We start from the raw sequence: 14,388 nt of genomic DNA on the forward strand, positions 1-14,388 counted from the left end.
GGTGATGGCAGTTTTATGGTAGATAAACGACAAATTCCATCATAATTATAAATATAAAACCCATCTAATTTCTGACTGTTTGAGTTTTATAGGTTAATAACGTGTAGGGCAAACACTTGCAGTTGTTTGCACCTTCTAGGGAACCCATAATGGCTCCAAGTGCGCACCACCAGCCCGAGCTAGGCTTGGCAGAGGCATAGCGCTGCTCACTGCAGCTTTCCGCTGCTGGCTTTTGTTTCTGAATCTTAATTTTCTGCCTCTCTCTGCTTCTGTTCTCATCATTTGCATAAGAAAAGACCCTTCTAAAATAGAAATGTATCTGAGTGGTGGTTTTTAATGAAATCATCATTTAGTGATGTGCTCCAGGTCATTTCATGACTTCCCTAATGTGTTTCTCTGTTACCCACAAGATAGTTTCAGTGGTGGAATCCAACACTGAGTTTTCAATGGTAAATTTAAAAAATCAAAACAACCTGAAAGTCTAAAGCATTAATATTTGGTAAACCTCAATAATTTTAGAGACTAATCCAAAGCTATTAAATTTGTAATCAGGCTGATGGTGACTGTGCTTTTGATTGTTGGCTCTGTACGCTGGACCCTGTGGTATGCAGGGTTACAGAACCGCCCCCACCACTAGCCTACCGCAGAGCTGATGCAATTGGATCCTTGGAAAGTAAACATGGCACCATCTCTCTTTTGTAGCAGTGATGATTTGTTTTTTTGGTACTCTGTTTTCCAGCAGCAGCTGATAATTAAATAGCTACTAGGTTCCCACTCCATGCTTTGGCCTGCACTGGGTGGTCAGGATGGCAGTGATCCTGGCTAGCAGGCAGAGGTCAGAGTGACCATGGGGACAGCTCCCAAGCCCCTGAGATGTGAGATGCTGGGGAAATGTCCTCCCTGGAAAGCTGAGTCAAACAGAGAAGATGCAGAGAACGATGTGGGCTGTTCTCTTAGGAATCTTTCTCTGAGAGTCAAAGGGTAGAGGAAGGACTAGCCTGCTGTGCCTTGTGAGCACTATGGAGACGAGAGCCAAAAAAAGAGAGTTCTCTGAGGAAGTTGAGGAATGGAGACTTACCAGTGTTGGGGAGTTGGCCATGTGACCAGTGGGGGTAGGGCAGAAAGAAAGGATGAACAAGTCCCGGTACATTGGAGGTTGCAGCCATCTGGCTGGCTGGAATGCAAGCATGTGTAGGAAAGTGGCCAGAGAATGCCAACAGTGAGCACTGAAGCATGGTTCAGGTACCACCTCACCACACCACACATCTCCTTGGCTCTGTTTCAGAGGAGGGAACTAGGATTTGTTGGGGTTGGCACCTCTACCGAATCACACAGCTCATGGGTGGCAGGTGTCTCTTAAAGTTACACTTCTATTTGTACCCTGTGTGACAGACTGGGAGAGATTCCAGTTTCATCATTACACTGGGATAGAAGGTAAATGGAAGGAAGGGTATGCCAGCCAGGAGCAGAAGGTAAGTGGGACGCGAGGCCAGGGAAAGCCATATAGAGTTGCAGAATCCCAGTCAGCAGGAACGGCCGTGGCCAGGCAGGATAGAAGACTGGGTGAGCAGCTGGGGCAAGAGGACTCAGTGACTCCCAGCTTTTACTTAAGTGAGCAGAGATCACACTGGGACAGTTGGGGGTAGAAGATGGATCAATACTACTACTATTGTCCCCTTCCTCCTGGCCATTGTCCTCTTCCTCCCTTGTCCAGCTTACAGAGTGGTCCCAGGCCCTCATCTTGTCTGTTTTCCCCTGGAGCAGCTTACCAGTTCTAAAACTCGGACAGCTCTGTTGACGATCCCAGTTTGCCTTTGCTGTCCCATCCTCTCCTCAGCAGCGTGCTGCAGCATTTAACCTGGCCTCCACTCCAGAGGCTGCAGGTATATCACTTCCAGGGTTTGGGTCCTTTCCGCCCAGCCCATCTTTCCCATGATCTCACCCGCCAACCACTCGTTGCTCAAGCCAGAATTCTAGGAGCTGTCCTTGACACATCTTCTTTTCCTACTGAATTAATCAGGCAAGCAAAGTATCCTGCCATCAGAATATGCCTTGCCTCTTCCCGGCCATCTCCTCTGGTATCACTCATTCCGACTGCCATCACCCCAGGAGCCTAGGCCTGCTTCATGCTGCCCTGCTCAGTGTCTCCTTGGCACTCCCTCCCGCCCTGCCCTCGTTTGCCCACTCCTCATCCTTAGTCTTCGCGTATTAAATGGCGGTGCCCAGAGAGAGCCCTCAGCTGCATTTCTCTCTCAGCGTCTTGCTGTTTTCTTTCACTGCATCCCCACTTTGTGAGTTAAATACATTTAAAAATATATTTTGCTCTTTCACCAAGAGTTTGTAGAAGACAGAGGTGCCTTTGTGATGTCCAGATGTGACTGGGTGTTGGGTAGCAAGGCGTATGTAGTTTAAAGTCATAAAAGAAATCACTTGACTGAGAGCATGGCTGGAGACAAGAGAGCCACATCCTAGAGAATGTCACATGAGTTTAGGCCCTCAGAGTGCCAGGATGGACGGGATAGATGAAAGGGGAGTCCTCTTGGATCACAAGACTGAAAGGGGGTGACGAGAAGCTGGGAGTGAGAGTAGGAGGGTCATTAGAGCCAGAAGTGAAGAGAGTTTAGGAGTCTGATGTGACGGTCAGCAGGTAAACATCCGGGGTCGAGAAAAACAAGCACAGGGCAACATCCATTGCCTTAGCAACAGGCGGGTCACTGGCTGGGCAACACTGGGTAGGATGAGGAGAGTGGGCTAGAAGCCCACTTCCCAGCCGACCAAACACTGGGAAGCTAGTGGAGGAAGGTGACAAGCGAACTCTGGAAAGAAGCTGGACTAGTGCTAGAGAAAGAGAAGAAACAAAACTGATGGAGGCTTGTACACGACGGGACGGGGTGGTCAGTGCTAGATTCTACACCAGTGAAAGGGAGCACAGTTCAAGACACCGACGTGAGTCCTCAGAGGTGGCTGAACTCACTCCAGGGCACAAATACCAAGTCACTTTGATACTGGCTTTGAAGTCTATGGCTATGGAGGGGGCAGTTTACATGCATAGGCCGGGAGCCACACAGGTCTTCCTTATCCGTCCTCCAGCTTCCATTCCAGGCCTGCTCGAGGGTTCTTTACCCCTGGACCAGGAGCTGCTTCTCCATCAAAACCTCACTGGGCTGGAAGTCAAGAATCAACTGAGATCTTGCACATAGAACCCCTACCCAGGGGCGGGTCCCCACAAAGAAATGAGGTGGCTGTCAGACTTGAGGAGAATATTATCAATGACAGGTCAATTCATGTTCTTATGTCTCATAAAATGTGTCAAGGAAGCACATGGCATCTTATGTTGTGTAGATATGTAGAAACACCATCTGCTTTAATGAGGAGGTTCAGAAGAGTCCTTCCTGGTTTGTGGTTTTGTGTTAACTTGCACTCTGAGGAGACAGCTCATTGCTCAAAATCAAAGCGAGGTAATCTGCCTGCATTTGACCCTCAGGGTCAGAGGGCCTTCTTACTGAAGATGTGCTGGCTCAAGATAACTCAGATCCCTAACCCCTGAGGGTATCCACTGAGTGGACCTATACTGTCACTTATCTTTGAGTATTTGGTGAGCAACTTCTTGTGAGACTTCTCCCAGCATCAGTCTGTGTATCAATAATGCCAGCCAGAGATCCTTCCATTTGCCAAGTAATGGCAGATCTCACAGGCAGGACCTTAGCAGACAGAGGGTTCCTGAGCCTAGCGCAGCGGAAGGCACCTGCCACCAATGTGGTAGGTGGGGCCTACAGAGGCACTGCAAAACCCCGCCATATCAGTGTGTGGCTGTTAGCGCCTCGGCTTGTGCAGTGTCTGAATGTGCTGACTGCCTTTCCTAGATGGCACCTCTCACCATCTGTTCACAAAGCTTGTGCTGCTGAACTATCACTGTCCTCCTTCCCCCAGTCGTCACACTCCGGTCACAGCTGTCTTCTCCTCTCCCTCCCAGTGGATCGCATTGTAGGTCTGGATCAAGTCACTGGGATGACTGAGACAGCTTTTGGCTCTGCATATAAAACCAAGAAGGGCATGTTCCGTACTGTCGGGCAGCTCTACAAAGAATCTCTCACCAAACTGATGGCAACTCTCCGAAACACCAACCCCAACTTCGTTCGCTGCATCATTCCAAATCACGAGAAGCGGGTACGTGTGAGACAGAGCGCACGCTATTGTTCTGAGTTGACTGGGGCCAGGCTACCGAGATTAAACTAGAAAACTGTTGTTTGCTTGCTTAGGCCGGGAAATTGGACCCGCATCTCGTGCTCGATCAGCTTCGCTGTAATGGTGTCCTGGAAGGGATCAGGATCTGCCGCCAGGGCTTCCCCAACCGGATAGTTTTCCAGGAATTCAGACAGAGGTATCGCCAACTTTTACCTATTTTGTCTGTGTCCAAGCTTACCATAGTAAGAGTGAAAATGCCAATATGAGGAGGAAGGTTCTCCTAGGTTCCCTGCAAAGGGAAGCTCCTGATTGTCCTACTGTACAGGAACACCACTTCTGAGTGCTGAGACACACTCCATCTCCAGAGCCTGGAAGTTAGCTAGGAGATGAGCCAAACAGCTAGAAATTTAACATTCATTCAGACACATCTACTTGAAGTTTTAATGTGTTTTTTAATATAGCAGGTATTTTAAGGATAGTTGAGTAGTGTATGTTAAAATACAAATAAGATAAAAAGAATTTGTTAAAGTCCTCCAGCAATGATTCTGAAAATATTTTGGAATGGTTCCTTCCATCTTTCTTCAGTAAATGAATCTGTGCATATACATTTTTCCAGTGTATATGTGTGTATACAATGACAGACCTCAGGAATAATAGAAAAGTGAATAGATTAGAAAATGATGAAAATAAAAACTAAAGGGAAGAGACTGGTGTGCAATAGCAGTTGATACAGACTACTGTATTGGGAAGCGATTTTCTAAAGTTGTTAACTCAGTTGCTTTTTTTTTTCTTTGTCTTCTGGAAATAAGATTTCAAAATATGCCCATTCTTGATCCCACAAAATAATTAGGGGCTTCCAGGTCAAAGAAAGGTCATCATATATCTCCCCCCCCATCATCCTATCCCAGAAGAATCAACTCAAGAAGCTATTACAGTCCTAGGTGTCATCAGGCACCCACTGTCAGGGAGTCACTTTTTATTGCTAGGAAAAGAAGACATAAGAGGCATCTGGGTACCGAGTTATACCGGCTGCCTTCCTGCTGCAGAGTTTTTCTAGCTGGGGTGTGACTGTTTACAGTGTGGTGCCACATTTTAAACACAGAACTCAGTGACCATAAGTCACTGCTGAATGTCACCCTGTTGTCTTCTGGGTTCTGCATAGAAGCTGGTGGTCACTGCTCTCAAAGCCTTTTCTGTTATCTGATAAATGCTTACACATTGACTAGTTGAAAGTATACAAAGAGCCAGATCCTCTCATCTTAAAGATGTGGACGTTTTGTGGGAAACGAAGAAAAATGCAAGGTTTTCAGTACCAGCTTTAATGCTTCCCTGCCGGACCCCTAAGCCTGCGATTTGCTCTGAGAATGAACCTTGTTTTTACTCCACTTCTAACTAGGAACTGGACCTGTAAAGGTCTGGGGTTATCACCTGCCCATCTCTTGCTCTGCTCTAAATCTGTGGGCTGCCTGCCATTGTTTCACCTCTGTCTTTCTCCAGATATGAGATCCTAACTCCCAATGCTATTCCTAAAGGATTCATGGATGGCAAGCAGGCCTGTGAGCGAATGGTAAGATGGCTTTTTTGTTGTTCTTTCTGGGTCTTTGAGACAAGGTCTCTATTGAATAGCCCTTTCTGCCCTGCCTCTGCCTCCCAATTGGTGGGATTAAAGGCATGTGCCACTGTGTCTAGATTCTTTATTTTTACTATGATTATTCATTATGGCTTTCCTATAACAAGAATAAGCGGGATCCTTCTCTCTTAGATCCGGGCTTTAGAGCTGGACCCAAACCTGTACAGAATTGGACAGAGCAAGATCTTTTTCCGAGCTGGAGTTTTGGCGCACTTAGAAGAAGAAAGAGATTTAAAGATCACCGACATCATTATCTTTTTCCAAGCAGTATGCAGAGGCTACTTAGCCAGAAAGTAAGTGGGCTCGTGAATCCAGCACCTCTGAAGCAAATCCTTGGGCTGGGCGCTGTTTGTACCTATGATACAAGAGGGCATGAGACTGACAGGCTGTACCCTTGTGGAAGGTGCATCCCATGGGATCGGCATCTGGGTAAACAGATAGAAGCTTGTCCTAAACCAGAAACACACAGGGCCAACAAGAGAAACCAAGGGGTTGGAGCTCTGCTTTAGCCCAGGTCCTGGGGAGGCCATCCCTGAGGAACGTCTTAAGACGGCCTCCCCATGAACACCTATGAAGGTGTGCTTTCCTTACTGTTCTTCAGGGCCTTTGCCAAGAAGCAGCAACAACTAAGTGCCCTAAAGGTCTTGCAGCGGAACTGTGCGGCGTACCTGAAGCTGCGGCACTGGCAGTGGTGGCGTGTCTTCACGAAGGTGGGCTGGGCTGAGGTCTTCCTCGTGGCAGACTCAGGCCATCAGAAGTGTGGCAGAGCTGTAGTGATGAACTGTTGAACTTGTCACAGGTGAAGCCGCTCCTCCAGGTGACCCGCCAGGAGGAGGAGCTCCAGGCCAAAGATGAGGAGCTGCTGAAGGTGAAAGAGAAGCAGACGAAGGTGGAAGGGGAGCTTGAGGAGATGGAGAGGAAGCACCAGCAGGTGTGTGCACCCCTCTGCACTCACACGTTAATCATAAATAGCCACACCCACGTCATCATACGGGGAATTTCATCCACTTTCAAAGTGTGCGTGTTTTCACTGCAGAGTCAACAGCTGCACTGGGTCTTGTGGTTTAGACTTATATAGGTTAAAATCCACTGCACCTTTCCTGTCTCATTCTGTGAACACACAGTGGATCATGCCGGCTGTGAAGCCCTGTCTAGCCCTGTGTGAGATGGGGCTCCCTCCCATTGCTGTCTCCTCGTGTCTGCTTGTGAGGGAACGAGAAAGTGAAGGGCGGCATGGCTGAGCCAGGGCCCCAGTCTCGCTCCTCCAGCAACAGGGACCTTGAGATAGTGCCCCCTCTGCAGGCCCTGAGTGTCCCCTCTGCAGGCCCTGAGTGCCCCTCTGCAGGCTCTGAGTGTCTCCTCTGCAGGCTCTGAATGCTCCTCTGCAGGCTCTGAGTGGCCCCTCTGCAGACTCTGAGTGCCCCTCTGCAGGCTCTGAGTGTCCCCTCTGCAGGCGCTCCTCTGCAGGCTCTGAGTGCCCCTCTGCAGGCCCTGAGTGCCCCTCTGCAGACTCTGAGTGCCCCCTCTACAGGCTCTGAGTGCCCCCTCTGCAGGCTCTGAGTGTCCCCTCTGCAGGCTCTGAGTGCCCCTCTGCAAAAAGCTAAGGAGTGTTTCTGATTGACAGCAACAGTATCAGTGTGAAAGGCCAAGAATATTCACTTGATAAATGGCAGCCATGGGTAGTTCCAAAGAACTTTGTTGTTGCTTTGTGTTTTTAGTGTTTCATTTTGTTTTCAGTAGAGTCTCACTTTGTAGCCCAGGCTGGCCTCCTCATGGCAACCTCTTGCTTCAGCCTCCTAAGTGCTGGGATTACAGTCATGAGCCACCACAACTGGGAACCTTTATAACACTTTAATAATCCCTCTCCTGTTTATCTGTCCCTTAAGGGACAAACTACACTTCTTAAAATGGTAAGAACTTGGTCTTTATTACTCAAGATAACTTAGGGCAACAGAAACAACCAAAAGTATCTTCATGTAGCTTATTTTATACATACACACACAGAGACATAATTCAAAGTTCTGACAGATATTTGCGTGTTTGTTTGTTTGTTTTGAGGCAAGTCTCTATGTAGCCTTGACTGGACTAGAACTTTCTGTGTAGACCAGGCTGTCCTGGAACTCACAGGTCTGCCTCTGTATCTCATATTCTTAACTTGCTGTGTTTGAGGCAGGGGGCACCAACTGCTGAAATGGTGGTGGATCCCTGTTGTGAGCACCCTGTGAGCCATGGCACTGGACCCCGTGTGGTGTGAGCACCCTGTGAGCCATGGCACTGACCCCGTGTGGTGTGAGCACCCTGGGTGAGCTAAACCCTGTGTTGTGCTTTCAGCTGCTGGAAGAGAAGAATATCCTTGCAGAACAACTTCAGGCTGAGACGGAGCTCTTTGCTGAAGCAGAAGAGATGAGAGCAAGACTGGCTGCCAAAAAGCAGGAGCTGGAGGAGATTCTCCATGACCTGGAGTCCAGGGTGGAAGAGGAAGAAGAGAGGAACCAGATCCTCCAGAATGAGAAGAAAAAGATGCAAGCACACATCCAGGTGCCTGTCACAGCTCTTAGCACCATATTTTGGGTCTGATGAACATGTGGATTCCTGGGGCTACTGAGAACATGGGTTTACTAAGTAGGAATTCTGTGTTCTAATGTGGCATCTTACAATGTGGAGACACAAAGTCAGAAAGGAGCATTGCTTAGAGCTAAGGTGCTTCTTTATGTTGTCAGTCTAGTTCTTACACTCACTCCAGTGATGGCATGGGCATCTCCTAACTGGCTTGGTTCATAACAAATGTGCAGCATGCGTGGTGAACAATTAGCCCTGCCCTGGTGCCTTGAACCATAAGCTGTAGTCACAGATCACAGCTACATGCATGGTTGAATACCCAGACAGATGGCACAGGCAGTGGGTTTCCTGTCTGCCCTAGTGCACATATATCTCCCTTTTTCCTTGCTGCCACCACCACTGCACCTCGTCACATGCCCTTCAGTCTGGTGTTAACATCTGCCACCACTGTTTCATGAGCCAGCATCAAACTCTTACAGATTTCTCCCCTAACATTCTTACTGCATAGCTTGTCTTTGCAATGCACAGACAGCCAGATGTTTGTAAAACGACTAAACACTACTGAATCAGCCAGGTATGTCCATTCTTCAAGACAGTTTTCAAATATGCTATGTTAGTGGAGTACCACAAAAGTTGTACAAAGTATAGGCTCCTTAGCAATGTTAATCTAAGATTTTATGTACGAGATAAATGAGTTATTTACAAACAGGGTATTGTCAGACCTTAGCAGTCCTATTCAGATGTGAGATAAAGTGTATTTATTTCTGTTGGTATTCATGATCCGTTAATAGAGTTACAGAAAGTGATCCAAGCAAAACTACATACACCTTAGCATTTTTTTTAAACTTAGCTCGGGCCTGTGGCACAGGTGCCCTGCTGTTTGTGTGGAGATTGAGGGTGACTTTGTGGAGTCAGCTCTTTCCTTTCCTCTTCCATGGGCTCTGGGGACCGAGCTCAGGCAGGCTTGTGCAGCCAGTGCCTTTACCCAAGGAGCATTTCATTGGCCTTGTAGCTTACATTTTTATTACAGGTTTTTGCATTTGCGCGTGCGCGCTACAAAGCTCAGGGGACAACTTGTAGGAGCTGAGCCTTCCCCTCTACCTTGTGGGTCTCGGAGTCATCAGGCTTGGTAGCAGGCACATTACCCACTGATCCATCTTACTGGCCCTTTCCCTGTTGTTTTGGTTTTTTGCATTAATTTTAACCACTTCATAAGAAATGCTTGCATTTCTTTACCTATAGGCTGCTGTTTTCTTCATTTAAAACACAAATATGTCCTTGTACAAGCAGTTAGCTTCCTGCTTTGTATTTTTATAGTGTAAGGTTAATAATGTTCTCCTAAATAAACACAGGCTTCTGCATCCTGTTTTAATTTATTTTCTCTTTTTGTGACCTGGAAATTCTTTCAAGTGCAATCTAAAATTATTTATGGCATTATGAAATTATGAGGTATTGGGTTTTTGTTTGTTGTTTTGTTTTTCTTGTACCATGAGATTCCAAATTGACTGCATGGCCCTAAGAACCCTATTTTGAACCCCTTGCATTGTTTTGTTTTGTATTCCTCTGTCTCTGAGACTTTGGGTGATTTCTGATCACCTTTTTAACTAGGACTGTATTTGTTTTGAAGATGAGTTTCTTGGTTTTAGCATTAATATGATTATCGTAGAAAACCTAGAACATACAAAATCACTTAGAGGCCCTCTACCCATCACTCCTACTCCCATCACTATTCCTGAATTATTTGAAGCAGTATACAGATTTATCTACTGAAATTATACTGGGCATATTGCCTTGTTGCCTGGTATTGCCACCTTGTGAGTGTGCAGAGCCGGAAAGTAGTTAACAAAAGCCAAGCAGTAGGCAGCCAGAGGCTGATAGCCTGGAGAGTGGAGAGAAGACAGAGAAACCTAGAGATTGGAGGAGGCTTAACATGTCTGTCAGTCACAGCTTGTGAGATTTATATAGAATCTGATGCAAGAGAATGGCTTTGTTAAGGAGCCTTTTTTTTTTTTTAAAGAGATGTAGCCTGAAGGCTTTTCAGGTGAAATAGCATGCTTGGGATTTGCTTTAGAATACACCAAAAGAAGGCGGCCCCATGAAGGAGACAGGCCATGAGGTGTCACAGGAACTCACTGTGCTGCACTGTGTCCTTGGAGATGTGCTTGGAACTTTTCTAAAAGAGGTCATTGTTACACCTCACAAGACTAATTTTGAAATTAACCATAAGTAAAACCTTTAAGCAAGGTTATTTTTGGGTTAATATGTACAACCATGCCCATTCATACATGGTTATTATCATACACAATGATATAGGATGTAAATAAAGATAAACGTGTTAGAGTAAGATGAGGAAGTGCTTAGCGTTCACTCAGTTTTGCTGGACAAGTGTGTGTTTGGTGCAGTGCTGTCTCATAACTTATGGTTCCTGTGATCTCCCTTGCCTCAATCTCCTGAGTACTGGAGTTACAGTCATTGTCGATACCAAATCTCCCTGACAGCTTCCTATGTTGTATTTGAAAAGCACATTGAAGAGCTTGTCGAGTCGGCTTCCTAAGAACTGACCCAGCTTGTGCTTGTTAAGGCACAAGTATGTGCTTTGTCCTTTGAAATCCCATTGAATATACAACAGGAGCGTGTCATTTCTCCTGTGTGCTCTTGCTGTGAAATCCCATTGAACATACAACAGGAGCGTGTCATTTCTCCTGTGTTGCTCTTGCTATGAAATCCCATTGAACATACAACAGGAGCGTGTCATTTCTCCTGTGTGCTCTTGCTGTGTGGGTGAATCTGGCGGAAGAACTAGGAAGACTGACGTAGGCTTTTCTTCACCAGGACCTAGAAGAACAATTGGATGAGGAGGAGGGGGCCCGGCAGAAGCTGCAGCTGGAGAAGGTGACAGCAGAGGCCAGAATCAAGAAGATGGAAGAGGAGGTTCTGCTTCTCGAGGACCAGAATTCCAAGTTTATCAAGGTGAGACCATTTCCACAGGGCACCACTGTCAGAATCCAGAGAGCTCGGCACACTCACCCAAGGTGACTCCAAACAGAAAAGAAAGGGCGGGAAAGTTCTGGAAAATTTTAGTTGCATTTACTTTCTCTGTAAGGCTTCCTGTCTGGAGTTCTGAAAACAGACAAACGTTCTTACAACCTTTTCCCATCTGTTCCATCTATGCCACTTGTAGCTCACCTGGGACTCAGGCTGTGAGCACAAGGCAAAGGAAGACCAGGCAGCAGGAGAGTGCCTGGAGGATGCAGCCCACTGGGACAGCAGGGCCCAGTTACCCACTTTTTCTCACATCAGAGGAGCTTCTCTGTTCAGAGTAATCCCCAATTCAGGGTGTAACTGTGCGTGTCTTTTCTGAAATTGATTGTTTTTCTACTTAGGAAAAGAAACTCATGGAAGATCGCATTGCCGAATGTTCCTCTCAGCTGGCTGAAGAGGAAGAAAAGGCAAAAAATTTGGCTAAAGTTCGGAACAAGCAAGAAGTGATGATCTCAGACTTAGAAGGTTTGTGCCAGCATAGACGCTCAGGACAGGGACTCGAGAGTGCTGGGTCAGGACAGTTGCGGCACGTGGCCATGGTGACTGCTTGTGCCAAGGACTTCAGTGTTCACAGAGATCTCACTGGTCATGTCACTTAGTGTCTGATGGAATAGAATTAGGGTAGTTTTCCTTCTTTTGAAATTCGCCTTTGATGGACTTGACTAGGGTGGAATTTAATCCTATGGCCATGGGCATTTGGGCATTTGATCTAAACACTGCATGGAAGTGCCCAGGTGACACCTCACAAAGGTGTGGATTGGCCAGTGGCAGGGCCTGGAGGGACAGAGATGAAACCTCAGAGTAGCAGCATCAGCATCTCTGGGAGAAGTGATGTCAGGATGGTGTGGCTGCAGAAGACAGGGCAGAAGCAGTGAAGGGCTAATAAACCTGTCCTTGGTCCAGCAGCTAGTGACGGCGGTCTGCTCAGACCCCGCAGGGGGGACCCACTCTCTCTCTCTCTCTCTCTCTCTCTCTCTCTCTCTCTCTCTCTCTCTCTCTCTCTCTCTCTCTCTCTCTCTCCCTCTCCCTCTCCCTCTCTCTCTTTCTGTCTTCAGCTTGCAGTCATATGTGAGCTCACTATGAGTGTTCTGCAGTATGGTGAAGGGCTGCTCTGTCTTGCTTGCAGAACGCTTGAAGAAGGAGGAGAAAACTCGACAGGAACTGGAAAAGGCCAAACGGAAACTGGATGGTGAAACAACTGACCTGCAGGACCAGATCGCTGAGCTCCAGGCACAGGTGGATGAGCTCAAGGTCCAGTTGGCCAAGAAGGAAGAGGAGCTTCAGGGAGCGCTGGCCAGGTCTGCAGTGCTGGCACTCTGGGGGGACACACCCTGGGGGGGACAGCTGCATAGATAAGCCTGCACTCCTGCATCTCGGCCCACATCTGGAAGCATCAGAGAGCCCCAGAGAACAAGATGTGGTTTCTTTTCTTTTTTTTTTTTTTCTTAGATTTATTTATTACATATACACCAGATTGAATTGTAGATGGTTGTGAGCCACCATGTGGTTACTGGGAATTGAACTCAAGACCTCTGGAAGAGCAGTCAGTGCTCTTAACCTCTGAGCCATCTTTCCAGCCCCAAGATGTGGTTTCTTTAATGTCAGTTATGACATAAGTTCATGAAAAACCCAGCAGCACATAATTTATACCAGAGCAGCGAGGTCTCATAAGCCACGGTCAATATTTGGACTTACAAATAATTGTCACATCTCAATCCTGGGAGGGTCACACCAGAGAGCACGCTCCTTTACCACACCAGATATTTTCTTGTCTGTACATTACAGGTTAGTTTCAGTGTTTTGGAACGTTGGAGGAAATAACATTTCCAAAATATTTCCTCTTTTATTCCATCATCTGCTGTTTAGTCCAAAGCTGTTTGGAATATTGAAGCCATTTCAAATATTTATTTCCACCTAATATCTCATTTTTAAAGTGTTACTACTTGGCTACATGGTCTTATAACATGTTTTAATTAAGAATAACTTGTGATGGGGCTAGAGATGTAACTCAGCTGGGTAGCATACTTGCCTGCCATGCATAAAGCCCAGCACTACATAACACTAAGTGTAAAGGCGCTGCCTGTAATCCCAGGAGGTAGAGGCAGGAGGACCAAAGGTTCACAGTCATCCTGGGTTCAATGACTCCCTGTCTCAAGTTTGAAAAAAAAGAGAAAGAAATGTTTCTGGCCCTTGTCACTGTGAGTCCAGCCAGATACTCTCTGACCTGGAAGCAGGCTTCGTACTTGGGAGACTCTGGAATAGAGTACTGTTGCCCATCAGAAAGCCTTGCCAACACCTAAGTGATGCATTTAAGTCTGAAGATGTGCCAAAGAGAGCAGAAACTGAAGCTGTGATGCTCCGGCTGGCGGGACAGCCCCCTCCAACTGTTCTGGCCCTAACACTTCACTTGAGAGGACATTTTTAAAGTAGAGAAACAGAGCTCTCACTTGGCCTCCCACTGCTAGTTTGGGGTGTTGTCACCAGCACTGGTGGTCAGGGAGGAGACACGGCCCACCCGAGCGCTACCTGAGTGCCTTTGTCCCTGGGTCTTTTGACAGGGGAGATGATGAAACCCTGCACAAAAACAATGCTCTGAAAGTCGTGCGGGAGCTGCAGGCCCAGATCGCTGAGCTCCAGGAGGACTTCGAGTCCGAAAAGGCTTCGCGGAACAAGGCCGAGAAGCAAAAGCGGGACCTGAGTGAGGAACTGGAAGCCCTGAAGACAGAGCTGGAGGACACTCTGGACACCACGGCAGCTCAGCAGGAGCTACGGTGAGTGAGGGGTGCCGGGCTCGGTTCTCCTTTAAGATGCCATTCCCACAGCCTTGGAAAGAAGCCAGGAAACATGGGCGGTGAAGCGGCTGTGGTTAGTGACCAACCAAACAGCAGGCTGAGAGCTGTGGGATATGGTTTGAAGCTTCGGTCAGAAGGGCGGGGCAGCCATACTCAGAAGAGATTTATAGAGGACAAGAG

At 47.2% G+C, this 14,388-nt stretch overlaps 1 protein-coding gene across 3 annotated transcripts in view; it reads left to right on the forward strand.

Annotated features, from left to right (window-relative positions):
- Window positions 1-14,388, forward strand: part of Myh10 (myosin heavy chain 10) — a 128,958-nt gene that overhangs the window by 91,458 nt on the left and 23,112 nt on the right. For all 3 annotated transcript variants that reach the window (XM_040748924.1, XM_040748925.1, XM_040748923.1), the window contains 11 exons: window positions 3,974-4,167; window positions 4,260-4,381; window positions 5,683-5,752; window positions 5,948-6,108; window positions 6,417-6,525; window positions 6,615-6,746; window positions 8,147-8,353; window positions 11,207-11,344; window positions 11,758-11,881; window positions 12,543-12,714; window positions 13,975-14,187. In XM_040748924.1, the coding sequence (XP_040604858.1) occupies window positions 3,974-4,167; window positions 4,260-4,381; window positions 5,683-5,752; window positions 5,948-6,108; window positions 6,417-6,525; window positions 6,615-6,746; window positions 8,147-8,353; window positions 11,207-11,344; window positions 11,758-11,881; window positions 12,543-12,714; window positions 13,975-14,187 (1,642 nt within the window). The remainder of the gene's footprint in view (window positions 1-3,973; window positions 4,168-4,259; window positions 4,382-5,682; window positions 5,753-5,947; window positions 6,109-6,416; window positions 6,526-6,614; window positions 6,747-8,146; window positions 8,354-11,206; window positions 11,345-11,757; window positions 11,882-12,542; window positions 12,715-13,974; window positions 14,188-14,388) is intronic.

The sequence above is a fragment of the Mesocricetus auratus genome, unplaced genomic scaffold (genome assembly GCF_017639785.1).
Source record: "Mesocricetus auratus isolate SY011 unplaced genomic scaffold, BCM_Maur_2.0 Super-Scaffold_100007, whole genome shotgun sequence".
Lineage (NCBI taxonomy): Eukaryota > Metazoa > Chordata > Mammalia > Rodentia > Cricetidae > Mesocricetus > Mesocricetus auratus.